Source organism: Trichinella spiralis (genome assembly GCF_000181795.1).
Source record: "Trichinella spiralis strain ISS 195 chromosome Unknown Scfld9, whole genome shotgun sequence".
NCBI classification, from domain to species: domain Eukaryota; kingdom Metazoa; phylum Nematoda; class Enoplea; order Trichinellida; family Trichinellidae; genus Trichinella; species Trichinella spiralis.
The window spans coordinates 5,416,241-5,443,221 of record NW_003526948.1 but is presented as its reverse complement, the minus strand read 5'-3'; the positions used below and the strand labels follow the sequence as shown (position 1 = coordinate 5,443,221).

General features: G+C 33.5%; 9 protein-coding genes across 9 annotated transcripts; 7 read left to right on the top strand and 2 right to left on the bottom strand.

The window, feature by feature from the left end:
- The first annotated feature begins 278 nt into the window (after nt 1–278).
- On the top strand, nt 279–743 carry Tsp_11206 (hypothetical protein). Its single transcript, XM_003372144.1, has one exon. The coding sequence runs from the start codon at nt 279–281 to the stop codon at nt 741–743; it is 465 nt and encodes a 154-aa protein (XP_003372192.1).
- A 23-nt stretch (nt 744–766) lies between these two features.
- Nucleotides 767–1,207, bottom strand: Tsp_11207 (conserved hypothetical protein). Its single transcript, XM_003372143.1, has 2 exons — nt 1,180–1,207; nt 767–1,119 (listed from the first exon to the last, which is right to left on the bottom strand). Exons 1-2 carry the CDS (start codon nt 1,205–1,207, stop codon nt 767–769), a joined length of 381 nt encoding a protein of 126 aa, XP_003372191.1.
- A 1,671-nt stretch (nt 1,208–2,878) lies between these two features.
- On the top strand, nt 2,879–3,727 carry Tsp_11208 (Tau-tubulin kinase 1). Its single transcript, XM_003372142.1, has 2 exons — nt 2,879–3,278; nt 3,426–3,727. The coding sequence occupies exons 1-2, from the start codon at nt 2,879–2,881 to the stop codon at nt 3,725–3,727; spliced, it is 702 nt and encodes a 233-aa protein (XP_003372190.1).
- Nucleotides 3,728–4,835: 1,108 nt separating this feature from the next.
- On the bottom strand, nt 4,836–6,887 carry Tsp_11209 (conserved hypothetical protein). Its single transcript, XM_003372141.1, has 4 exons — nt 6,793–6,887; nt 5,124–5,333; nt 4,912–5,077; nt 4,836–4,856 (listed from the first exon to the last, which is right to left on the bottom strand). Exons 1-4 carry the CDS (start codon nt 6,885–6,887, stop codon nt 4,836–4,838), a joined length of 492 nt encoding a protein of 163 aa, XP_003372189.1.
- A 909-nt stretch (nt 6,888–7,796) lies between these two features.
- Nucleotides 7,797–8,108, top strand: Tsp_11210 (conserved hypothetical protein). The gene has a single exon (XM_003372140.1). It carries the CDS (start codon nt 7,797–7,799, stop codon nt 8,106–8,108), a length of 312 nt encoding a protein of 103 aa, XP_003372188.1.
- An 896-nt stretch (nt 8,109–9,004) lies between these two features.
- Nucleotides 9,005–10,566, top strand: Tsp_11211 (hypothetical protein). Its single transcript, XM_003372139.1, has 4 exons — nt 9,005–9,082; nt 9,685–9,799; nt 10,293–10,484; nt 10,541–10,566. Exons 1-4 carry the CDS (start codon nt 9,005–9,007, stop codon nt 10,564–10,566), a joined length of 411 nt encoding a protein of 136 aa, XP_003372187.1.
- Nucleotides 10,567–11,535: 969 nt separating this feature from the next.
- On the top strand, nt 11,536–11,877 carry Tsp_11212 (hypothetical protein). Its single transcript, XM_003372138.1, has one exon. The coding sequence runs from the start codon at nt 11,536–11,538 to the stop codon at nt 11,875–11,877; it is 342 nt and encodes a 113-aa protein (XP_003372186.1).
- A 4,242-nt stretch (nt 11,878–16,119) lies between these two features.
- Tsp_11213 (putative Ndr family protein) lies at nt 16,120–18,623 on the top strand. The gene is made up of 5 exons (XM_003372137.1): nt 16,120–16,166; nt 17,474–17,534; nt 17,628–17,896; nt 18,084–18,183; nt 18,285–18,623. The coding sequence occupies exons 1-5, from the start codon at nt 16,120–16,122 to the stop codon at nt 18,621–18,623; spliced, it is 816 nt and encodes a 271-aa protein (XP_003372185.1).
- A 3,010-nt stretch (nt 18,624–21,633) lies between these two features.
- Tsp_11214 (aminotransferase, classes I and II superfamily) lies at nt 21,634–25,057 on the top strand. Its single transcript, XM_003372136.1, has 14 exons — nt 21,634–21,695; nt 21,861–22,167; nt 22,944–23,033; nt 23,133–23,241; nt 23,308–23,441; nt 23,497–23,613; nt 23,716–23,845; nt 23,914–23,993; nt 24,085–24,212; nt 24,263–24,371; nt 24,438–24,503; nt 24,537–24,731; nt 24,794–24,906; nt 24,964–25,057. Exons 1-14 carry the CDS (start codon nt 21,634–21,636, stop codon nt 25,055–25,057), a joined length of 1,734 nt encoding a protein of 577 aa, XP_003372184.1.
- Nucleotides 25,058–26,981: the final 1,924 nt, after the last annotated feature.

The following is a 26,981-nucleotide window of genomic DNA, read 5'->3' as shown; positions in this document are numbered from 1 at the left end:
TGAGCATATAAAATGGGCCCGCACCGCGTGCGCCCGAGCTGCAAACAACAACATCGCCCTGAACGCAGCCAAAGCCAAGTCTGCAGAGTCAACTGTCAGATTTGGCGGCTGCATTATCATTTCAGTTGGATTCTGACCATTTCTGACCCTACACCAGCATCTGTCAGTGGTTTGCGGTCGTTGTTCAGCCTATATCAACAAGTCAGAAATTTCTCGAATAAAGTCGCAGCCGCCGACCAACCCTTTGAAACCCCTCTGAAGAATAGCACAGTTTGGTAATGGACAGCACAGCACCAGACAAGTTTTCAAGAAGAACGATGAAAATTAACATCTGTCCTAAATTTGGCGTTTTATCACTCGTCACGCCGAACAGCATTACACGTGAATGCTTCTCTTCTCCATGGTCTAGGCTTCGTCCTAAGCCGGAAGGACGAACCGAGTCAGTGGCACATGGTGCAGATTGGATCACGATGCGAAAATATCGACAATTCATCGAGGGACTTCGTTCGTTGCTATTACTGACAGTCAGATGGTGCCAATTGCAAACGATTACGTGCTGGACAGACAAGACAACGTACGTCTGCTACGCTTGCATTTCAAAATGCCGCTATATGCATTTACGGCAAAATGGATACCCTGAAAAGAAAACACCGACGCAAACGCGCCAAGCAGATCGACGATCGACGAAGCAACGACAGCCGATGAGCTGGCAGAAGGACTTTTATCAGTCATGGCAAAGGTAGCGCTTTCCCGCTCCATCGACAAGTCAAAAAGCAAAAAAACTGAAGCAACGATGGAAAAGACCAAACCCGGCCTCGGCAATCGACCCTGAAATGGAAGACCTGCGGCAAATGATCTTAAGCGGCTTCCCGAACGATAAAGGGAACCTCACAGCAGCGATACGCCCATTCTGGCACGTTCGTGAACAGTTTTCCATCGACCAGAAGGGCGGAATGATTGTTGTCATTCCGAAGGCAGTGAGACGAGATATGTTGCTCCACTGCTTAAAAATCGCAACAGTGCTCTTCACGTTAATGACGCTGTGCGATTCTTTTTCAACACGTTCGGTGCACCAATCAAGATTTGGTCGGACAATAGCCTGCCCACCTTGTTCCAGAGCTGAATTTAGAGAAATTTTGACCCAAGCAAAATGTGGCAATCAGCATGTGGCACCGTTACCGTATCGTCCGCAATCGAACGGATTCATTATTGCAATGCTGGCCTTATACCGACCAATTCAGGATAGTCTGCCCATGCACGAAAGAACCTTCACCACTGAATGGCGAACAGACAGCTGCGCTTAAGAAGAGAAAAAGAAATGGTAAAATAGAGGCAGCTCTATTTTAAGCTGTGCACAAAAGAACAGGCACAGTTGGAAATTCATTCTCAAGTCATAGTGCAGCATCCAATCACCAAGAAATGGTCAGTCAACACGGAGTGCCATAACGCAATAACCGTGACTACGTTATCGGAACATCGCCAGGAAAGATCTAGCGATGAAATCAGCGTTGGAAATACTCATTGAAACAAGAAGAGGAGGAGAGCCCCGTGACGCAGCTCACAAAATTTCAGCTGTAATTCAATCTTGACCAACGTCATCCGAGGCAACCCAGGCACAAACCAAGCCTGAGCAATCGACCCTGAAGTGAAATCTTGCGGAAAATGATATTAAGCGGCTTCCCGAACGATAAAGGGAATCTCATGCTGTAATTATTCCATGTTGTACTTATTAATACGCCAACGAATATTACTGTAACTACTCATATCTTACTTACCTGATTTTAAATAACCTAATTCTAATGCGGTAATTCAAATTCAACAGCAAACCTGTTTTCTGTTTACGCGCGCACGTCGCTTGTTGATCGGTCTTTAACTACCCGTTATAGTGCTGTCATTTTAACTGAATAAAGCTACATTATACGCCACATCTCACAGCAGCGATACGCCCATACTGGCATGTTCGTGAACAGGTTGCCCTCGACCAGAAGGACGGAATGATTGTTGTCATCTGATCGCAAGTTGTCATTCTGAAGCCACTGTGACAAGATATGTTGCGCGATCTTTACCTATAAATAAATAAATATATTTATTTATTTATTTATTTATATTTATATACACATATACATACATACGTACATACATATATATATTCGTTTCGAAATAAAGAGACGTTACAGAAATCTTGTTTTGCCATTCTCATCTACATAAATGAAAAATGTTGTTCATTTACCGACTAATTAATTACTTAATATTACTCAAACTGCTTATTCAAAATTAATGATTGTATTCCACGCGGTGAATGTTTTGAAATAAAGTGATCAATGGCAATGAAAATACAAAAAGTTTTAAAATGCAAATAACAGTTTCATTTAATTATTTATTTAATATACAGAAATGAATTTGAAATCACAGCTCTAATATGAAACAGAATGCAACACAAGAAACGACAGTAACTGAATGGAATATAATTGTGTATTTTCCATCTTTATATGATTAAATTATTTGAAGTTTGCCTGCTTGCTGATGTGTTCAGTCAGATCTCATAGCTGTATTACTTTGTTTATTCAAAAATTAAACCATAGTACTACTCGATTCTAGTATGTGTGAACTATCAGTCTATGAGGTTTCAAATGAAGTATTGTAAAAAAAACTGATTGATTTTCTATCAACCTAGAATGAAACGTGGTAGTGAATGAAAATATATTAATCCCATCCCATCCACGTGTATCAAACAATTTGTTAGCATTAAAGCATCAAGACTTTAAATTTAAACAATTTATATATTTATAACATGTTTAAAATGGAAACTTTAAAAGCAGAACTTATTAATGTGAAGCTTCATATAAAAATTTGGATTCATTTCAACAAACTGTTCAACATGGATGGCGGCAACGTGAGAAATCTGAAAACGAAAACACGTCTTTTCCAACGTTTTGAAATCATCAAAAAGTTGGGCGATGGCGGATTCGGTGCGGTATATGAGGCATATGATTGCAAAAATAAAATCCAAGTAGCAATCAAAATTGAAGTAAAGAGAAGAAATTTTTCGACAGTTCAAAAAGAGGCTGAAATATTGAAGAACATGCAAGGAAATAGTCATGTATTGCAATATCTAGGATCTGGCGATGAGAATAATTACAATTATCTGCTGATGGAAGTTGCCGGTGAAAGTGTGCTCAACCTGCTACAACGTGCACCAGGAAACAAATTTCCCTTACCAGTGGCGGCAGAGTTTGGCTACAATTTTGTTGAAGCATTGGAAGAAGTCCACAATGCGGGTTATTTACACCGGGATGTAAAGCCCGGAAATTTCGTATTGAAAAATGCTGCAAATCTGCCCCGCATTTGCATTATAGATTTTGGAGTTGCTAAAAAAATAGAAAATAATGATGAATTAGAAAAAAAAAGCAAAATTCGCTTTGTAGGCACTTTGAGATATGCCTCTCCAAATGTGCACAAAAGAGAGCCATATGGTCGTCACGACGACCTTTTGAGTATGTTTTATACTTTCTTGGAAATCAGCTCTGGAGAACTGCCATGGGCAGGAGATGATGATGAAGAAGTTGTGGCAATGAAAAAATGGAATATGACACCAGAGATGTTGATTGGTAGGAAACCAGAAGCTGCTTACCAGATTTACAGGAAGCTGCTGTCTCTTACATATAAAGATAGCATTGATTATGAATGGTTCAAAGATAAGTTCAGACTAATTTCTAATTTAGACTAATTTTCTTTGTAATAATATAACAGTGATGATGACAAAAATTTTTTATAATAAATTAATTTACAATGTTCATGTTAATTTTGCTTTTACGCTGCACTGTACTGCGCAACATGCTTTTTAATACCAAACTGAATACATCTTTTTCTTCCAAAAGTATCATGATTTTTCTAACTCGCCCTTCCTCTTTCTCTTTTCCACTGTCCCCAATTTGAATATATATATTAATTAATTAATATAGACATATATAGGAACTCACAAACACAAGCAAAGCATCTGCAGTCGTTGTGAATTATTTATTTGAATAAATTCAAATTTTACAAAAACCCGACATTCTGTTTTGAAAGAAAATGTGCTGTACAACGATTACGTACTGCATTCTTCGACACAACTTCGTCAATTTCAAATTTGACTTTAACTATTACAATTTACTACGTGATCATTCAAAAATTTAAATCTTTCAACTCGGAATATTTATGACAAATAAAAATAAATAAATAAAAATATTTATCATGTCAACAACTGCCGTAGTGCATCGTACTATTGATTATTAGGTATCAATCATAATATGAATTTCGATTCACTCCATGTCGTCCTTCTTAAAGGGAATCTGTGTTCACGTTTGCTGTTTCAGGGAGTGACGACTTTCCTTGCGTATGCGAATTCGCCGTTGCACCGATTGGTCGTCTTTCGCGATCGACGCGTTGTTGCCTGAGGTCGCTGGATGACGTTGGTTATGATGTGAACTTTTGCTGGACTGCGTCACAGAGCTCGGAACTGATGTTGATATTTATGTCGGTATTAATATCTACCGATGGGGTGGAGAACATGGTAAGCGAAATAACTCTTCGCTAAGCGGATGTCAGATTAACTACTTGAAACAACTTTTTTATTTCGTTTATTATTTTTCAGCTTTATTTGTTAACATTGCAGTTTTCTATTCTGAATAGTAAGGCGTCTTTAATTTTAGTGTATAAGCAACCAGCTGTATTGATTTAAGATTTTTTTTATTAATGTACGAATCATACTCTTTGAGAATAAACTTCACACTTGTTAATTTGTGTCTCATTTTTATCAAGATGTATTCTTCATGTTGCTTTGATTTTGTTAAATCTTATGGATCCACAATATATTTCTAAAAGTATTTTTATTAATCTTCTGAAAAAGATACGCTCAGTATGTTGTCATACCTTTGAAATAGGCTGTATCTGACCGTTAGGATATATGAAAAAAATATACTTTTCTGTTTCATGTAGTTGATATCCTTTCGGCAACAAATCAGGTATTCCAGCTGTCAAAAACGGATATCCCATAAACATTGCTAGCAGTTGCTTAGCGAAATTAAAGGCTGAGAGTCTAAAAACCAAATAAAACATAAATCATATTGAAATGTATTACTCACATTTTATTTCCATACTGTTGTGTGTAAAATAGTTTTAAAAAATGTTGAAACTGCATAAATATGTGAGGTGAATGCCAAAACTGCAGGTGAACGTTCTGTATGTAATTTTGCACTTTGTCTAACGTTACAGTTTCATCTATATCCATAGCAATATTGAAAGAGTCATAAAATGTTTCCATGTCAACAGTAATATTCACTGCATCAAGCTCCCTATTAAAATTGTATAATCATTAAAGTGAAATATATAGTTTATTATCATTCCTTGAAAAATTTTTCAATAGTACATAAGAGAATGCAAATTCAGGCAAGTAATCTTCATATCATAAAATAAAAGGCTTTAAATTAAAAATAAAATGAAAATAAATTAAAAAGGTTATCATTCAATAATGAACCTTTTCAAGAAAGATAAACTGTAGGAACTCTTTGAATTACTGCAATCCAACATTCTAAGATTTTGCAAAACACATTAGGGGAGTCAGTATTATGAGCAGTGCTGTCAAACGTGAACGTTTTTCATAAAACAAGAATGCATATTACTAAATGGCAATATACTTGAAATAGTATATTGTGTCATGACTGTCTTATTTGTATACAGCAGCATGAATATAGGGGGGAGGAACGATTTGGGCGGCCGCCTCCACCCCCCCCCCTAGTGGTCACTGAATAATTTTTTTCACTGAAATAACTATTGATGACTGGTTTCAGCAAGTTTTTTTGCATTTAGTTAAATGATTGCCATGTGATGAATGAGAATATGATAAGCAACATAGACAATATTATCGACAATATTCGTTCTAAAAACCATAATGTATTATTCAAAAACAATGTTTATATTGATCGAAGACTTTAAAGTTTTATCTGCAGCTCAGAAACACACTATGTCCTTGTATCCGCCCCTCTCCCACACTGGATGTTCCCTGCATCAACGCCAATGTTTGTATATAAATCGTAACTATGTATAACTTACATAAACATATATGAAATTATATAAAATGAAATTTTTGTTGTGTAAAGTCTTACTGACACTTCGATAAAAATAAAACAGTATACAAAAATCATAAATTCAATCATGATACGATAACAATCAAATAATTGCATCATATACATACTGTAGCAGATGTGACAATCAACTCATGTTTTCAACATCTGAAACAGATTGAAAAAACACTTGAATTATCTGCAAATAATTCAGTTTGTTAGCATAATATTCAATGTAAGGTTTTTTATGATGGTAAAATTTCCGATCTTATGCTAAAATCAAACAAATTGAAACCTTAAACCTGCAAATTTCATACTGTACACATGATTTCCCAAATTGATTGAATATTAAAATCTGAATGAAAAGCAGTCTCTGAAGCTAAAAAAAAATCTCAGCTGATGTAAAAAAGAAATAAAATGCATGATGTGCACATAAGCAGTAATATGTTAAATACTTCAGAATTATTCATGCAGATTACTGAATTTATATAAAATTTTGTAATCATAATACATGAAATACATGTAGATAATTTATTTAAAACGCATGGCAGAAACTGCATGCACATAATCAACACTTCTTGAGTATTGTGAAGTAATAACCTAATCCATTGGTTACGTCCAAAACAATACATTGGCCATTTGATATTACAGAAATGTCAATGATTCATTATTACATGCATTTTTAACTTACTTCAGAAAAAGACTTGATCCCAAAGATGCAAAAGTAAAGGATGAGTTAAGCGATGTTATAACTATAAACGCATTTAGTAATTTCACGTTACTCATTTTATCAAGACTTCTATAACTGAGAAAAGTTTTTGTTGATTATAATATTCAATATTTTCTATGTTGTCTCTCCCACATACGTATGTGCTATCAGAAGTGTAACTGTTTTAACAAGAAATTTTTAGACTGTTAGTATACATTGTATTTTACAATACTTATTAAAAATATTAATATTTAATGAACATTACAACTGTTTTTCACTACATAATTGAATGGTAAGTTTTCAGGTCATCAGAGATGCCATTTATTGTCGTAAAGTTAGAACATTCATTTCCAACAGAAGGAAAATATGATTTACTGCTAGATTGATGTGTATGCAAGAACGCATCCCATTATTGGCTCTTGATTGTCACGTTACTGTAGGATACTGTATTACATTGATATATCTTTGATTTTCGTTTCTAATAATACATAATACTTCCCCAATACATTATGCACTGCTCATATAATACTTTAAATTAATCGAAGAATAAAACTCTTGTGCCAGTAAGAAAAGATTTATAATAAACTACAGTATGCCAATAAATTAATCTGCATTTTAAATTATTATCACTGTTACTATTATTACACGTCACATTTGTTGTTCTTTTTGTCTTATTTTTGCAACTTCTGTTCTATATACTGTTTTATTTATAAATGGAACTTTTGTGCACCTAGCTTATATTCTTATTTTAACTTATTCTGCTTTTGGAGTGATGTTTAATACTTTATATACATTTTTCATTTATTAATAATACTTCTTTGCAAATTGCATGTACAGTTAACAGTTTTAGTTGTACTTATATCTTATTTCGGCATGTTGTTTGTAGTAACATTGTCGTTATTTACTGATTTATATATATCATGGTAATTTAATTTTTTTTCTTGGAGGAGGTCAAATGGTAAGTCTGATGTTTGTTCTTGTTTACAATGCGTTGTTTAGGAGTGAATATGGCAACTGAAGAGAAGGCAAAGAAAGATAAGAAACAATGTAAATGCATGATTGGAAAAGGCTGTCCGGTGCTTCCGGGCGCTCACATATCCTTGAGTCGTATTGAGTTCACTCTGTGTGATATGTATCCTTTGGAAATAACCAAAGTGTTAGATATGCTGTGCAAATCTCACCACTGTAAGCAGTGCGAGGCGAAGGAAATGGCTATCGAGAAAAATAGGAAGCAGCGCGAAGAAGATTTAGCTGATGCTCGGGCTTCGATTTTTACCTCCTTTGGACAAATTCGATAATTTATTTTGACATGCAGAGTTTGAAATACATCCATGCGCATTTCTTTATATATAATTTATAATATTGTAATTTTTTAAAATATAAATTGAATAATAGCATATATTTTTTAATGATTATTGCGTTATTAATTGTCAAGTGAATGTACAATGATTTATTTTTTTATGAAATTAATTTATTTTTAAATTCATTTATCTACTTTCCCATGTTTCGTGTGCGTTCATTTATTGTGTTGCACGTTCGTTCAATAAAGTCTGTGTTTCTACCGGCTTATCCTGCTTTGTGTCGCGTTCAGAAGCGAACGTGAGTCGGATTGCTGTTAAGTGGTCATTGTTGATTTGACCTACCGCCGAATAAAAATTGCAATCCACTAGCTCACAGGCGAGGACGGTTTTGCCGCTAACAATAATGTTTACAATGAAATTTCAGGGTAAATCTTAAATTGCTTTTACTACGTGATGAATTAAAATGAAAATTAAATATTTCCAATAAAACATTGACAATTTGAAAACTTTTGTGTCAAGAATGTAATGCAAAAAATCAAAAATACACGATACTACACATTTTTAGATGCTTTCTTGGCTCTTTGATGGATTGTTGGCGTTAGGTACGTTGTCGGATTGTTGGGGTGTGGCCCACCCCACTTTAGAAAAGCACGTGTAAAAAGCTGGAAGTATGTTCAATTTTTATGAAATTTGTTTTATTGGATAGTACGAAGAATGCTGTACATGATGGTATCAAAGTTTTTCAATTTTAATAATTTTAAAGCCTTTTATTGGCAAAAAATGCGACAAATTTTTCGTTAAAAAATCGTCATTTTTCTTTTTTTTTCTTTGTGTGGCCTTAGTTTTTTAAAATTCGTGAAACAAATTACAAACTTGAGTACAGTACTATAAAAATGAAAATTGACAGAATGCGACGAAAAGAAAACCCCCTGGGGTGGGCTACACGCCAACAATCCATCAAAGGGTTAACGGTAAAACCATGCCACTTACTGATTGTGCACTATTTTAATCAATTCATAGAAGTATTCTCTAAAAATACAATTTCAAAATTTCAAATTTTTGATCCATGCCTTTTCTTTACACTTTAAAATTCATCTATATATAGTAATTCATAATCATAAGTTTCGTTTTTTGCTTTTTTAATTTTTTATTTGGTAATTGTTTAAGAAAATTATTTTAATTTTTTATTATCATAAAACGTTCGTAATTTTTTAATAGGATAATGAACTTCATACTGTAATACAGTAAAGTAAATTAGGATGGCGGGTATTCAGCGAATGTGGACAAATTTTGTTGACGTTTATTTGACAGCGTTGGCCTGTTTTCTTTGTTGTTGTCTATTATAACGGGAAACGACGTTATTCAGTTTGTTTCATTTTACCAGAATTTTGAGGTATTAAAAAATACTGTTTTTGTTTTCATGTTTTAAATTTTATTTTAACAATTCGTTTATATTTATAAGTCTGTGGAAAATGTTTTGTATTGTTCAATAAAGTGTAGTATAATTGTAATTGTAAATTCAGTAGTATTATTTTTTAATTCATTTATTAAATTTTTAAACTTTATTTAAAAGATAAATTTTATTCCAAGAGTGTTATATCTAGACAGTAAAGTATTTCATCAGAAGCAATCAAGGTCAACCGAAAATAGTGGCATTATTGCAAATGCTAAATTTCGTGTTTTTTTAGGTATATTGTTCGCATATACAAGAATAAGTCATTTCACCGAGGAATTTGCATTTTATGTGTGTAAGTCGATAAATTTAATATAGCATTTTTTCACATGCTTTAACATAATACTTTTTTTGCTTTTTCGTCAAATTACTTTTGATTAGGTATTGATAGTCGTGAGCATGTTGTTTCATTTATCCAAATAAGAATTTGATTATTGTAAAGGATCGGTAATTAAATTTATAAACTAGCCCTTCTTCAATGAATTCTTCATTAAGATAGCATTGAAGTTTCAAAAAAGGGAGTTGATCTTTAGTAAAGTATTATTTATTATGAACACATTGCAAAGATTTCTATTCTCCTATCATTCACATTTTCACTTGCACATTGCAACATGGAATTAGGATAGTTGTACAGTAAGAACTAGATGAGCAGGTATTGATTGATTATGGTTAATGGTGGTGCACAATGAACAATTTGGTAATCTCTTTGGTTGGCATTGTAAAATTAGGTGTTCGTTGTGGTCGAGCAGAGAAGTATACTTTCGTGGCTTGCGGTTTTGTTTTTTCTCATTCATTGCTACTGGCATCAATCGCGCTTATTTACCAACTGGTTTCGAAACTTTTCCCAACAGACTCTGCATCTGGTAAATCCGTCGAAGACAACGCTAGCGTTGTTGATCCTCGACTGACAATAATGGATGGTTTTTTTTATTCTTTTCACTTTTCGATTCTGTCATAATGATGCGAGATGATTCAGAGTTGAGAAATTTGGAGAAGGCATAATTTTGATTTGTGTCCGCTTTGAAACGGTGCAAACGGACGCGTCAATTCTCCGCGGGCTGCGAAAATTTGAAACTTTCGTATTCATTTTTATTTAAACAACTGTTTAATTTTTTCCATAGTTATCGATGCATGATATTGATGATAGGAAAAATGTCATTATAAGAGGGGATTTCTTTTTTGATTTCACATTGTTATGTGGATACTTGTGCGTGGACATGTATATCGACCGATTGACTGACTCCTAAGCCAATCTATATCTATTTATTATGCTTTTTCAGTTCAGGGCAGAATTATTTTTTTTAAGAAAACTGAGGTTTTTTTTCATTTCTATTATTAAAATTGTAAATTGTGATTAATTTGAAATGAATATAAAAAGAAGATGCAAAAGGTATAAAAAAAAATTTCAAACTACACCAATCGAGTAAATTGTTTTCGTATGTGATGCAGTTCAATTCAGCGAATAGATTTGTTATTTCTCATCTCCTGTCAAACCATCGATGCTAATAATAATTGTAATATTTTTGCAAAAAGTAACATCGCATTACGGTGTAGATTTGTGTTTGTTCGATTGATTTGTTCTTCTTGCTTGTTCACGGTGAGTCACGCGAATGAGAAAAAGTCGATTGCGCATAATTTGAGATTGAAAAAAAGCATTTTCCATTGAAAAACAGCTCAATTCATTTTATGATTTGAAAATTTTTTACTTGATTTTCTTTGTTGTTCATTTTCACCAAACTTCATCAGCATGATTATTATTATTAAATGAAATCATTTGTTCGTATATAACTTCTTTTTTTCCCAAATATATAATGCAATGATTTTTTGTTAAATGAATTGGTGTTAAGAGAATTGTGTTCATTGAAATGGAATTGAATGGACATTTTTCCACGCAATCGTTTTCATCATTGCTTATAATATACTACAACAGATCTGCTTATAAAGCAGGCGAGAGGAGAACAAGAAAAAAACATGGAATGGCGAAAGACGAAGAAAAAAATTGAAATAAGTTGCCATTTGGAAAATATGAGATTGCGTTTCAGAATGTTTCGATGGCGTTTTGTGTCGACTTGTTTGTTTTGTTTGTTAGCTTGCCTGCTTCTCAGCTTGGGACGTGAAGCGCAGAATGTTGAGAAGCAGAATCGACGACGAGAACGGCAGATTTTTTCCCACCGTCCAAAATTTCCGGCCGCATCTGCTCTTTCGTTTGCACTTGTGTGTTTGCAAGCCGGTGACAAATTGTCTCGTTTGAATTTAAAAGTCAAGCCGCTAAAAGCTTGCCAATTTGTCATCCCAGACCACCCTACTCAGTGATGATGGAAATGGGAATAACGTGATGTTGTTGTTGTTATTTTTTTGATTTGGTTGGTTTTCTCAATTCCCATGCATGAACAACATGCGCGCACGTGTGTTATTTATTTGTTTATTTATTTATTTATTTATTGGTGTGATGAAGTTTTCGTTGACGTGAAAATTTTCATCATAATAATAATGACGACGTCACTGATGTTATTTATTCCACGCGTTGCTTTCCTTTCGGTGTTGAATTCAATTTAGACCAAGTGGAGAAATTGCATTTTGCAAAAGAAAATTTTACCTGAGGATAAGTTTGGCATATTTTAATTTTTTTAAGCAGTATAATTTATTAGTTGTTGTTAAGGATAGAAAATGGGATTGGGGAGCATTTTTGCAGTACGTACATGCTTTACGGAGTGTAGATTTGTTGTCTATAAGTCAAGCATTGTTTTCCATTCAAATGTTGTTGTTGTTGTTGTTGTTGTTCTGATATGAGCATTTGTAACTTTCACTTTCAGCACTGGTGAATGATGATCTCTTGTTTGGTTTTTGACATCTCGCTTGCAGCTGTGTAGCGGCTGTTGGCAACGCGGAAGGGAAATTGCTAAATTGGTCCCAAGTTTTGCTTGTTTGACGGTGGACCAGTGCCATTAAGTGGGCGAGCGCTTTACTTTCTCCTAAACAGCCATGCTGCTTTCTGCTTCTATCCGCTTATCTTACGCTGCTTGTGCTGTTGCTTGCTTTTCCAATGTTGAGGTGAAGTGTACTGATTGATTGGTTGATTGATTTTTATTTATTATCATTATCATTATTAATCTTTATCCAAGTTTGATGTTTTATTATTGTGATGTTAATGTTCTTGGTCATCTTTGTTGGTCAAATCACAATAGTTGTCACTTTTGGAATTCAATTGTCCGCTGTGAAAATGCACGCACCCCACCCACGGCCGATATCATTTGACCAAATTGTCCATTCATTACCACTTCCATTATTGCCCGCTTGCGTTTTTGGGGACTTTATTTTATATCTTTTCTTTTTTATCATTACAGTGCAAATGATTCGCATCTTCCGCTTGGTCGTGTTCGAAATTTATTGATCAATTAACCGACCTGTAATTTATTCAGTTGGAACCGTTACCTTCGTTACGCCCGTGCGCCATGTATATATATACACATATGTACTTACTTGCGTTAATTTTCCATTTATGAAAATGCCCCCCTCCCTCTCAGTCTTTGAATAATCTTTTCTGCACTCGGCTTGGTTTGGGTTGGTTTGTATTTTTCTCTACTGTTGACAGAGAATTTATACGATAATTTTCATATATTTATAATCGTTTAGCTGATTAATTTTTTTCCATTCCAATTTCGAATTCAGTCACCGCTGTCGCTGTGCTGCCAACAACCATATTTATTTGCAAAATGTGAGATATTTCAAAATTCAATTTTCACATATTGAAAAAACATCCAAACCATCCATCCATCATGGTTGATGAATTGTTCTTCAATTTTTTTTCTTCATTTTTTCGAACGCAATATCTGTTGAATTACACTTTTGGACAAGTGTATTTTTCATAATTTGGGGTTGCTTTTCTTTACGATTGATATTCTTTCTGGTTTTTTATTCACTTCATAAAAATATGAAAAATGATCCGATCAAAGATAAAGATATACATTCGTGCACAACGAGATGTCTGTATAATATTTGTATGTACGTGATTTGATTAGTTGGTTCAATTTACCGAGTTGCAAATTTGTAAATCAATTTTTTTCAACTTTTATCAAGAATAATAGCAATTAATGTTGCTTTTGTTAATTAATGCTCGCGAATTTGATCAGGATTGTTCGTTTGACAAAAAGGGCAAAATTTATATTAAATTATTATTGTGCTTGGAGAGAGAAAGAGAGAGAGAGAATTTGTTTGTAGTCGTGAAAAGAATTTTCAATTTCCCCTCAAGTGATTTATTTCTTTTAGTAGTATTATTTTGTTCAATATATATATATATATATATATATACAAGTATAGCACATTTTTTATGGTTTCGATTTCGAAGCAATTGCTTGGCAAATGGTAATTCATTGTTTAATTAAATTTGACGTGTTGATTTTGAAGAAGGAAGCAGAGAGGGGTATAATTGGAAAACGGTCGGTTTTCATTGTTCTGTTCATTTAAGCACCAATTTTTGAATATTATCTACGCTAACACAGCTTCTGTTCTGTGTTCTGTGCTTCAGCTATTTCCCTCACAATGGCTCCAACGGCGGGCGGGTGTTCTGTTCTCTGTTGTTTCTGCTTTACGAATTTGGTTTGTGCATATTGCAAAAATCGAAAATTGCTACTTGTTCGCGTTTGACTGGCCAATTTGGTCGATAAATTTTTGCAAATTTCCTCCCGACCAAGCCAGACGCGTGCTTCTCTTTTTCCACATTGCCTTGTTTAATTGCTTGCAGCTTTGAACTGCGATCTGATTTCGATCCAGCCTCCTCCACCTCCTCCTCTGACCCTTGTTCTTCAACCAAAAGCAAGTGTGCTTTTGTTATCGTTTTTTATGTATTTTTTACGGAGGGTAATGAGAAACAAAATAACTTTATTTGTGGATTGTTTTTTTTCATTCTTTCTCTTTCGTATTTAAATTTAAGCACCATTATATTATGTATTATGTACAGGGTTGAGATTGGGTGGAAGATTCTGCTTTGGATGGATAATTTGGGAATATTTTTTAAAATTCCACCAAGCTGTTGTTCACTTGATCACATTCAGCGGGTTGTATGTTTCTCTTCCACCAGGCGAAGCTAAATTGTATATATATATATATATATATATATATATATATCGCCGCGTTGGGTCATTTTTGTCAGCTTGAGGATCAATATTGGACAGGCTTGTTGTTTTTGTCAACGTGCCGGGCTTATTTTCTGACCAATCGCCGGTCGCGTCTGCACGCTAATATATCTATTCTTTCACGACTTGTTAGGGCAAAATCACTTGCCTTTTTTTATAATTGTTCCCCCTCTCATTTACGCCATGTTCGGTAACGCAACGCGACGCAGAAATTTTTTCCATTCCTCTATCCTATTTATATGATATTCTTTCTTATTTATCCATCATCAGCTTGAAGTTAATCTTCTTTGAGCAGCTGCGACAAGCAGTGATTTATTATTAATTTTGTTTTTCTCCTTCATTATTATAATTATTATCACTATATTTTGATGTATTTAATTGAGCGACAACCCCTGTTTGTTAAGTGTATATGCTATGTTTCAGATATAGATTTTTTCCTTTTCTTTCTTCTTCTTCTTCCAGTGTTTTATTGTTAGCTAATTTTCGGGTAAGTAATAAACTTGAGACAAATAACAATGACGAATTGAAGATTTATTGCTTTTTCCATCGCTTCCCTCTACTGGTTGACCACCAATTGGAAACAGCCAACTTGATTGTGAATGATTTTTGTTCTTCACACCACTTTTTCTTCAACATTATTATATTTATTGCATTGGAAGAGAGGACGAAAAAAAAGAACAGCACAACACAACTAAGCAAACGCATTCAAACTTTTTGCAATATTATTCTTCGTTTTTATAATGCAATTTTTTGTATCAAATTGAAATGAGACAACCGTCGCAATTTATTATTTTAATATTTGAGTATTAATTTGGACAGTTTTATTTGAAAAATAAATTTTCTTTTGTTTCAGTGAATTTTGCTTCCAATAGAGAAAAATATGGACGACGTTGAATTGGGCAAATTGGAATTGTCACCAGCGACTCTGCTTATTACCGGAGTTGAATCGCACAAAGATTATGAAGAGGTGAAAGTGCCAAATAGATATTTATTATTAATTTTTAATATTTCTCTTTCCGGTCAGGTCCGGGTGGATACAGCATTTGGGAAGGTGAGCGTGTATGTAGTTGGCGACGGCAAGAAACCGGCTATTGTGACGTTTCACGATTTGGGGTTGAGCGGTAGGCGGTGGCGGCGATTTGTCTGTTTTGCAATAAATTCATCTGTTTTTTTTTAAATATTTTAGCCAATCCTTGTTTTCAAAGCTTTTTCCACTTCAGCGAGATGTCGGTAATTAGTGAAAAATTTTGCGTCTACCACATCAACGCACCAGGCCAAGAGGAAGATGCTGAACCATTGCCTGAGAAGTTGGTTTAAAATTTAAAAACTAATAATAATAATAATAATAATACTAAAACAAATTTCCACAACTGAGCATTGTATATTTATTTCCTTTTTAATTTTCAGCTATATTTATCCCACAATGGACGAGCTGGCCGTTGTGGTCGAAAATGTGGTTGATCATTTCAAGTAAGCAAATTGTGAATTGAATCATTCTTTGTATAAATACTAGTTGCTAGTTTTATTTCACGCAATATAATATGCTGCTTTTCTTTCATTCGATAATACGGCACTGTTGTTGCAGGTTGCTGTGTTCACAAATCACATTTGAGGTTGATATATATAGAAAAAAAAGATAATAATCATACTAGTAATAATTTCATCCATTGTATATTCATTTTAGTTCCAAATAAGTAACGATGGATAAGAATAATTAATAAATGCAGAAAGAAAGAAAAAATTGTTTACTTTTATTTATTAAAACGATGACGTAATAATAGTAATAAATAAGATTAAAATGGATTGGAGGGGGTGGGAGTTTGAGAGGGGTAGGGATGGAGGGAGGTAGAGGTTTATTGAGGGGGTTTTATGTTGTTGTTGTGTTAGTTTTATTATTTATATATTTTTGCTCTGATACAATTGGCAATAAATTATTCTTACTTTTTTTCTCAGCATCATCAGCTTAGGACGAGGCAAGTGTTTGTTTGTGAGCAAATGTTTTGCCGCGATTAGCATTCAATAATTTTATACACTAGTTATTCGAAGCCAGCTTTAATATGAGACATTTTTCAACGGCAAGAATGTTCCAATAGCAACAGGGATTGGTTTACTGGCTTATGATAATAAAAAGATTGAATTTATTGTTTTTTTTCAAAGTTCATAATTCTATTTGTTGCACTTGATTTCAATAATTTCCTCGGTCATTTTTGAACTGATGGCGATAAATCAGCTCAGTGTCACTGGCTATAATTATAATTCCACCCTTTGTTGTTTGCCTCCTGTTTCTGATTTTTGAAAATGCTTTTAATCTTTTTCAAATTTGTTCCTCTGATGCGATTAGATTTTCAGACAAGCGGAGAGTTTGTTTTGATCGCATCAATTATTAAAATTGATTTTTCCTTTTCTTTTGTTGTTGTTGTTTTTTCTTTTTGTTTCTTTGTTTGTTTGTTTGTTTTCAACTTGCAGTAGCTAACAACAGTTGCAAGCAGATGAGGGTGTGGTGGGTGAGAATTTTGACTGTGCGAAGAGACTAAAATTGTTACTGATTTTGACGGAAATTATTTTATTTTTTGCAAATATTTTCCATTTTGTTGAACATTTCAATTGAATTACAAGACGGAAACTATTTATTATTCTCTTCTCCATTTTTTTTGAATATAGTAATTAGTTGCATGTGTAAACAAGTCGAACAATATGTATATTTATTTATTTATTTATTTATTTATTTATTTATTATTGATAAAATGTATTCTCACATTAAAAAAATGATTTTCTAGGTTGAAAACGTTCATCGGTTTTGGCGTTGGAGTTGGGGCGAATGTTTTAGCTCGTTATGCGGTATGTATTTTGTTTTCTTCCATATTCATAATATTTGAAAGTGAATTTGTAAAGATGAAAAAGCAAATGATGAAAGTAATATTGCAATTTCAGCTGAAGAATGCGAAACGTGTCGACGCGTTGATTTTAGTCAACTGCGTTTGCACAGCACCTGGATGGATCGAGTGGGGCTATCAGAAGGCGAATATTTATTATTTGAAAAATCGCGGCATGACTTCATTGACGATTGATTATTTGATGTGGCATCATTTTGGGCGAAATTTGGATCAGTATTCGAGCGATTTGGTCAGCTCATACAAGCAGTACTTTTCACGATTGCATAATCCGCGTAATTTGGCCGCGTTTATTATGTCTTATTTGAGGTAATCAATCACAACCGGATCATGGGAATTTTATTCTAATTTAAAAATGCATTTATTACTGTTGGTTTTATTTTTAGAAGAACAGATTTGAATATACGACGTGAAGGACCCACCATTGAGTAGATATATTTTCTTTTAGCCTGTTTTTGTTCTTCTACTTATTTTTCTTATTGCTTTGCTTTTCCAGATGTCCCGTATTGCAAATAGTTGGAAGTGGATCGCCGCACATCAACGACACTGTAGAGCTGAACTCGAAACTCGATCCGACCAAATCCAACTGGATGAAAGTATATGAATATTTTAAAAAGCATAATTTTTTTTCTTTTCAATTTATCACTTTTGTAAACTTGAAAAAACCAACAGTCAACGAAATCACTTTCTATTCAAGGTATCCGACTCTAGTGGTTTGGTTTTGGAAGAAAAGCCGGAAAAAGTGACTGAAGCAATTTTGCTCTTTTTGCAAGGAGAAGGACATTGTATGATATTTGCATATCAATATATTTCTTTTGTTTTGTTCATTTCAATTTGTTCTCCATTGTTGCTTATCTTTGCTTTTTCAGTGCCTTCGTTGAGCTATCTGAAATGGCGTCAGTCGAGGTCGGAATCCATCTGCCAGACTAGGTCGAACTCGATCTGCGTTAAAGAGCCAGAATCTAGTCAAGTGCAGGGAAGGACGGAGGTTATTTTTGAAAACGAAACATCGAAAGAAGCATTTGCGGCTGCTTGAATTATGCTATTCAACAAAAGCAAACGAAGCCAACCAGAAACACCACCTTCACCACCAACAACAGCAACAACATCAATTCACAACTACTCGCACATTGCATACCATGCACACATACACACGCCTGTGTATGTGTGAGATTTGCATGTTTTTATTTTTTAAATTATTATTTCTCTCTGTATGTCGTCTTAATAATAATAATAATAATAATTTATAATTTGTTTTCAATCTTAAAGTAATGATTTATTCAGGGAGATCTTTTGTCGTGATTACTGTCTTTTGTCTTATTGTCTTGTTAATTTTATTTTAGTAGCACTCAGTAACACCTATATATATATATATATATATATGTGCATAAATGTAGATTTTTATTCACTGAGAATACCATCCATCATTCAATATCGTCACATATTTGTATGTTTTTATTATTTCAACAATTATTTCATCAATTGAAACGAAAATTCATATTGTTATTCAAAGTTTTTAAAAATATTTTTTAGCACTCAATTTGTTAGATTCGACAAAATTCTACGTATGTCTGTCTCTGTCTGTCTGTTTGTTTGTCTCTATGCTTGTTCGAATGTATTTTTCTTTCCCGTCGTGCTTTGTCGAGTGGCGTGCCAAGCAATTTTTATTTGCACGCAAGCCGTGCAGAAATGCTCTATCATCATCATCATTATTATTATTCCCATTTAATAATAATAAATCAACTGAATAAAACTGAAAAACAACTCTATGAAACTAATACAACACTCCCTAGCAACAGTGAGAATTAACGAAAATTTGCATTAACAAATTGCAATCATAATTTCAATAATATGTAAATTTATCAACAATTATTCAATTAAAATGCTAGACTGATTTATGTGGAATTAGAGAGTGAATAGTCGACTGAAATTTCCATAGCGGTTCTCCACTAACAAAATGTTTTGTTTAACACAGGTGAATAAATTATTTCTATGCATATATATCATTTTTTCTTTTTAATAATAATACGTTTTATTTATTTGTTTCCTAAAATTAAAATATTTTAGATTTTAGTTGATGTTTTTTGCATAAATAATAAACATAAAATGATACACATAAAATATGCAAGTTTTGAACGATTAAATTTCGTTGAATAAATTTAAAAATGCATTACATAAAATTATTGTTGATATTTCAAAATTGTTATTGTGATATAAAGTAATGCAAACATATAATTTGATTGTTTTTGACGTAACATGTTGAAAAGCAAAGCGATGTTATAAATTTAATTTTGATCTAAACGCACGTTTCAAGTTAACAGCTGTGATCAGTTGATGATTATTTATTAAGACATTTTTTGTTCAAAATGTACCAGAAATTGAATATGTTTTATTCATCACTTGCAGCGCATTTAATTTCTTCGCATCCAAACACATACAAACAAGTTTTTATTCGGTATTTCATTTTTTTTCTCTCATACATTTAAAGTAGTGTTGACTAAATGTTTGAATAAACTGAACAATAATGGGCATTTAGAATTGAGCATCTGTTTCGATATAGACTTAAAGTTGTTTAAATTTTATTAATATTTCAAAACAAAAATTTACATCTTTATTACAGTGTATAACACATTCATGAAAATACTTGTCAAAAATGCCAAATGATTACCAAAAATTTTTTATAATCCTGAAAATCAATGTTACGGTATCACTGTAGATTTAGTACTTTCAGCAGTGACAGATAATTTTATGAAAATTCACTATAAAAGCATTATTTTTTTTGTTTAAATTTCGAAAGACAAGTGTTGTTAAATTTCCAAATATATTTGAACATCATTTTTTGTACTTTCCAACTTTCTAACACTGCCACGTCAGTTTGGTCTCGTAAAATAGAAAAAAACATTTTTTATAAAAAAAAACTCCGTAATATAATTCATTCCATGTGATTATATTATCATTCTGGCGGTAGCATATTGAACTGAGAAATTTTCAGTTTGAAATGCTTTTGCTAGTTTGGGTAAATTGTTCACGTTACTAAATAACGCTCACACAATCCAAAACAGGCAAACAATTTTATTACCAGTGGTGAGGTGTTGTAATATGCTTTGAAAGTTGCTTTAACAATAGTTTTATTTTTAAACATTTGACCAATTCATTTCTGGTGAACTGGATTTAGTGTGTGTGTTGGGGGAGGGGTTTTATATTGGGTTTAAAATTTCTTCCTCTAATTACTAAGCAAAGCATTGTTTAACATCGCAATGACAACACTTAGCAGTAAACATTGACTCGAAAGTTGGTATTTTTAATTGCAAAACTAATTGCTCGCTATTTGCAAATCGTGACTCCGTCGCTATTGACGTAATCGAAAATATACATTTCACAAGCATTAATTAGCATTGATCAACTTTAAAAGCAAAAGCTTTCATTGTTCAGTTTCTTTCAATTTGCCGATATTCATTCAATTTCATTTGACAAATTTTCATGCTTTCTACCATCTGCTGCTGTTATTCTTATTATTATACGGCTGCCAGTATAGATTGACTAATGGAAATTAATAAAATTTCCAAAAAAAGAAACAAACGAAGTACACTAAACAACAAGATAATTCAGCTTTGCAAACAGTGCAACAATGACAAAATTTCTTTTGGCTGTCCAACGGGATTTTTCGCTAGTGTGTAAAAAATTTTTGAAAACTGATTCAAATATGTACAAAGAAAGAAAAAGTAGACTGTTTCACGTCATGTCGTGCATTTTATTCATGCTTATCGGAAATTTTTTCCCAAAATCAATATTTCTCTGATATTTAATTGCAATTTGTCCGTTCGGTTGCTTTGATATGTCGAAGAAGGTGATTATTGCACAGTTGATTTTTCTTCTTTTTCAAAAATTAGCCACAATTCTGCCGAGTAAAATTGATAAATTTAATTTATTGCCATTTTTCGGCAGATTTCAATTAGTAAATAAATGGGCAAAAGGTGAAATTTGCTGCTCAAAGTTGACTAACAAGTTGAGACCGATCAATCAAAATCAAAACCACCAATCAGCCAATGCAACTTGGCCGGCGAAACTTATTTACTACTATTCCACGTGGAATATTGCGCAAAATATTGTGAAATTGAGGTGTTGTCAGTAGACCGCCATTATGCTTTACTTGTTTGCTTATTTTGTTTGCTTGTTCATTTGCATTTAACAGTCCGTCAGCTTGGTCGAACTCGATCGGGACTGGCTTTTGCCAAACCGCATTTTGAATATATTTTTGTTTGCATTTTTGCAGCGCCACTCGACAGTCGATGCAGACAAGGCCACTGCTGCGGCTGTTCCACACCTGCAGTGGGTCTCTTGAAGTGAACATACGACGTCAACTTTTCCATTTGACTTCTACTTGGACATTGCAATCCGACCGCTTTAGCACAACTGACCACAACTGTAACGGCAAAGCAATGCAACAACAACAACAACACAACAACCACTATCAGTGTTTGGACATGACCAACGTCAATCCGCACATTTTGGAAATGGAATATGCGGTCCGTGGACCGTTGGTCACTAGAGCTACGGAAATTGAAAAAGAGCTCAGCAAGGTTTGACAATTTAATTTTTATCATTCGAATTCAATTAATTTATTCGCCAAAGTTATTCGCTTATTTTCTTTTCAACTTCAACGTAATAATTTACAATTTTTATGTTTAAATCACAAGTATATTGAAATTTTCAAATCATTCCGATCGGCAGTTGTGGAAAAAAAATACACTTTTCACACAACTAATCAAGCCGACATTGCAATTCTTAACAACAAGCACACTCGAACACGAACAGGTAGATGATAGACGGTTGCATGTCAAAGTGAAAAGTTCAATAACTATCTGATGTAAATTTGAAATTGATTTTCAAGTTTCAATAAAAATAAATTACCAACCGAATAAGGTAAAAAATTAATTTTTATTTTATTATTGTTTTTTTTGTCATGCAAAGTATTATTAGTTGATTTGTTTGCAAATTTAATTTGTTTTCGGCATTTCAGTTTAGTGCATTTTATTGACGTCAAATATTAAATTGGATCTCATAAAACTTGACTTGATTGAGTTGTCTTTGTCAAGTATACTCGAAAGGCACGACCAGAGATTTATTCATCTGTTTACAGACTGATGATTAAAAAATTTCATTTTTCTATTATTTTTTCCACTGATAAAATTATCTTACTGTATTTGTGTGAAAAATTCCACTTTAATCATTTTCAGTGTTTTCTTTTTTTGGTGTTTTTTTCAAGTTTGTTGTGTAAAATTTGTTAAATTTGTATGAATGGGGAATAAAGATAGATAGATAGATAGATGACCAATTTTTTTTCTTTACAATGCAGGGCGTTGAGAAACCTTTCAAGACCGTCATTCGAGCCAACATAGGTGACGCTCACGCGATGCTCCAACGTCCGGTTACATTCATTCGCCAGGTACAATTTTCAGATGGATATATTTAAATTTCATTTATCCAAGTCTTTCTCTCTTTCTCTCTCTCTCTCTCTCTCTCTGTATGTGTGTGTATTTTTCAGGTAGTTTCTGGATGCGCTTATCCAAAATTGCTCGAAACTGATCTGTTTCCTCAAGATGTCAAAGATCGTGTCAGACGTTTGTTAACAGCTTGCGGTGGTCATAGCGTTGGTACGTGAAAGAGAAAAGAGAATATCACATTTGTTTTTTTTACATATTTTAACAATGAATTTTTAGGATCTTACAGTGCTAGTGTTGGCATTGAGACGATTCGTGAAGATGTGGCAAAGTACATTTGCGAACGAGACGGTGGAATAGCTAGCAATCCGGATAATATTATTTTATCCAATGGTGCATCCGAATCGATTCGAGTCGGTTTTTTCTTTTATTTTTTATTTTTCAATTTGATCATTTCTGTTCATTCAGGGTTTATTGAAAATGTTCAACAAGTGTGATCAGAGTGGAAAATTGCCCGGGATTATGATACCAATTCCGCAGTATCCTCTTTATTCAGCTACGGTAGTTGAGTATGGGATGCATTTGGTGAGTGTTAAGCAGTGATCATTATTTTATTTACATAAAAATACAACTACTTAAAGTTATTATTCTGATTATTGTTGTTTGTCCGTCTGTTGGTTATAATAGATTGGATATTACCTCGATGAAGAAAATAACTGGGGTTTGAACGTGGGCGAGTTGAAACGAGCGCTGGAAGAATCCCGTGCCCATTGTAACCCAGTGCTACTCTGTGTCATCAATCCAGGCAATCCGACAGGTGATTTTTTCATACAGATTTTTTTCTGTTTTTATTGTTTGTATTTATCTATTACTGTACATTTTTAGGACAAGTTCTTACGAGAGAAAATATTGAAGAGGTTGTTCGATTCGCTCATGAAAATAAATTGTTTCTATTTGCTGACGAAGTAATCAACATTTTCCCTTGTTCTATGTGATCTTTTTATTACTATTTCCGAATTGTTTTTTTTCTTTTTTTTCGAAATAAGGTTTATCAAGACAACATATACGAAGCACAGTCCAAATTTCATTCCTTCAAAAAAGTTCTCATGGAGATGGGACCGCCGTACAGCAGCATGGAGTTGGCCAGTTTTCATTCTTCATCTAAAGGATACATGGGAGAGTGAGTATCACTTTCAACTGACAGTTGTTTCTTATGAAAATGTTCTACTCTTAGATGTGGTCTACGTGGAGGATATGCTGAAATTGTCAACATGGATCCGGAGATTTTGGCAATGTACAAAAAATCTATATCGGCCAAACTTTGTCCTTCCGTTCTTGGTCAAGTACTAAGCATTTTCATTCATTGTTATGATCATCGTATTTTTTGGTAAATTTTCTTCAATATCCAGATTGTTATGGATTGTGTAGTGCAACCTCCGAAACCTGGTGATTTATCATATGAACTTTTTATAAAGGTTAGTTGAAATTTTCAATTATTTTCAAATTAGCTATATGTATATTTGTGCAACTGTGCATTTGATTTGCAGGAGAAAACAGAAATTTTGAAAACTCTTAAAGAGAAAGCAACGAAAATTTCAAACGCATTCAATTCGGTCGAAGGGATCAAATGCAACGCAGTGCAAGGTGCCATGTATGCATTTCCGAGACTTTTTCTTCCAGAAAAGGCTATTCAAAAAGCAAAAGTGTGCCAATTTAAATTTGAATTTAATGAAAAAACTTTTTCATTTTTGCTTGTTTATTCCAGTCACTTGGTCAGAAGCCTGATTTTTACTACGCGATGAATTTGCTCGAATCTACTGGAATTTGCGTTGTGCCTGGTAGTGGTTTCGGGCAAAAAGAAGGCACGTTCCACTTCAGGTAGTTTTTACTTAATTAAATATGATCTCCGAATATTATAATCGAGCATTCTTCTAGGACTACAATTTTACCTCCACCAGATATTTTTGAAGAAATGATCCAACGCTTGACCGCTTTTCAAAAGAAATTTTTAGCTGATCATGGTGCCTGAAAATTACAATTCGCAATAATTTAGTGAAAGTGCCTTTCATCTTAAATTTTGATATCTGTTCATAATGATTTTACCTGGTTGATGGTGCAAACTGATTAATTTCCGTGATTCCTTAATGATCATTGTTGAATCAATACTTAAAAACAGGCTGCTTTTATCTGATTTTTCATTTCCGCTAAACAACATTGTATCGCTTTTTAAGAATAACAATTAATAGTTTACTGGTGAAATCAAATGCTGCGGTTGGTGTTCTTTTTCCTATTCTCTTTTCGAAAATTCAAAAATTTTTTGTTATTTATTGATTTTTTACTTTCAAATGATCCGGAATTGCTGAAATTGAAATGATGAATCTCAATCAAAAATAGTATACTCAGCAAATGAGAAGCAATTTCCAGCAACAAGCGCAATTTGCAAATAAATAAAACCTTCTTCCCAGATGACAAAAAGTAAAGCAACAAGCTGGATTATAATGATTTTAAGGCTATTTGTCTTCAAGTGAATTTTGTTTACACGCATGCATGCAAAAACAAATATTGAGAAAGGAATTATTCGATAAAATTATATTTTAAATAAAAAATAAAACTACATTTGAGTGGTTCTATTGAATTTTTGAATAATAACAAATGCTGATCAATTTTGCCCTTACTACAGTATTTAAAAATTATACTTGATTATCTTTAGACTGTAGTCAAGGAAGGTTGATTAGATTAACTTTTTGATGTTTCCGACAATTGTTCGGTTGTCAGAGTGATTTTTTGGATAGTTAAGCACAAACAGTGCCAATCGGTTAACATTTCAACACGGCTGAGATTTTGCCGCTGAAAAGCACGTTCATTTGACCAAGAATGTAGTAGATCAATCAAATCGCATTCATTCAACGAAACGACTCAAGAAGACGACGACTCATGGGAACAACGGGTCGATCGGATCAGTGCGACCAAGTTACAGGAAAAAATAGATTTCCGATCAGAATTGTAGAAATGTTTTTAGTTTTAGTTTTTGTTTTTTCGTCGGAAGTCCACTTTACTTGGTGAATTAATTAATTGCTATTGTTGTGCATTTAATGTGCGACTGAGGTGAACGGTCGTTTGAAAATGTAGCTTTTCAGTTTCGAATACAGCGAGAAATGGGGGAAATGAGAATTTGTGCGAGTTTGATTGGAAATTTGAGGACATATTCTGACAACTGACAAATAAGCGGCACAACTTTGTAAAACTGTATTGTTAAATTCGCGTTGACGATGAAAACAAAAGTTGCAACTGCAAAGTTTTGTACATTGAAAATATCCAACTGCGTGAAGAAGGTAAATTTATTAATTTTCAAAATAGTGTTCATTTGTTGAGTTAATTATGAATTTTTATTGCTTATTGATGAAGTTCATTATTCACTGTTGGGCTGTAAATGAAACGCAGCAGAAAGTAGGACGCACGGTTTGAATTGTTCTTGAAAATGCCTATACTGTGCGTTGCCATCGCACCTGTTCATCAACGTTGACGTTTTGTGGCGTTTTGTTCTTTTTGTTCTGTTTCGACAGACTGTCGTTGTTGGAAAACTTTGCCGCCCCACATTGTTCTGTTTGCGTGTAATATTTCAAAAGTTGAACTGTTAAAATCCTACTGAAGAATAAACTGTGATCAGTTGGCATGAATAGAAGAATGGCAGACATATCACGCCGTTGAGGTTGAGCCACAGTAAACAAATAGATTTATTATAAAATGCAAAAAGAAGATGAGAACTTTGCCCTCCATCACTTTGTTCCTAGAATTGTCATTTTTTTGCAACAGTTTTATGCATAAATTATAAATGGATGTTTTAGTGTATGGTTTTACCACAGAACAACGACAACAAGTGCCGGTAATTTTTTTGCTCTGCTGAATAAAAAGTATACTTTGTCCAAAGTCAGCATGATTGAAAAGTTGATCGA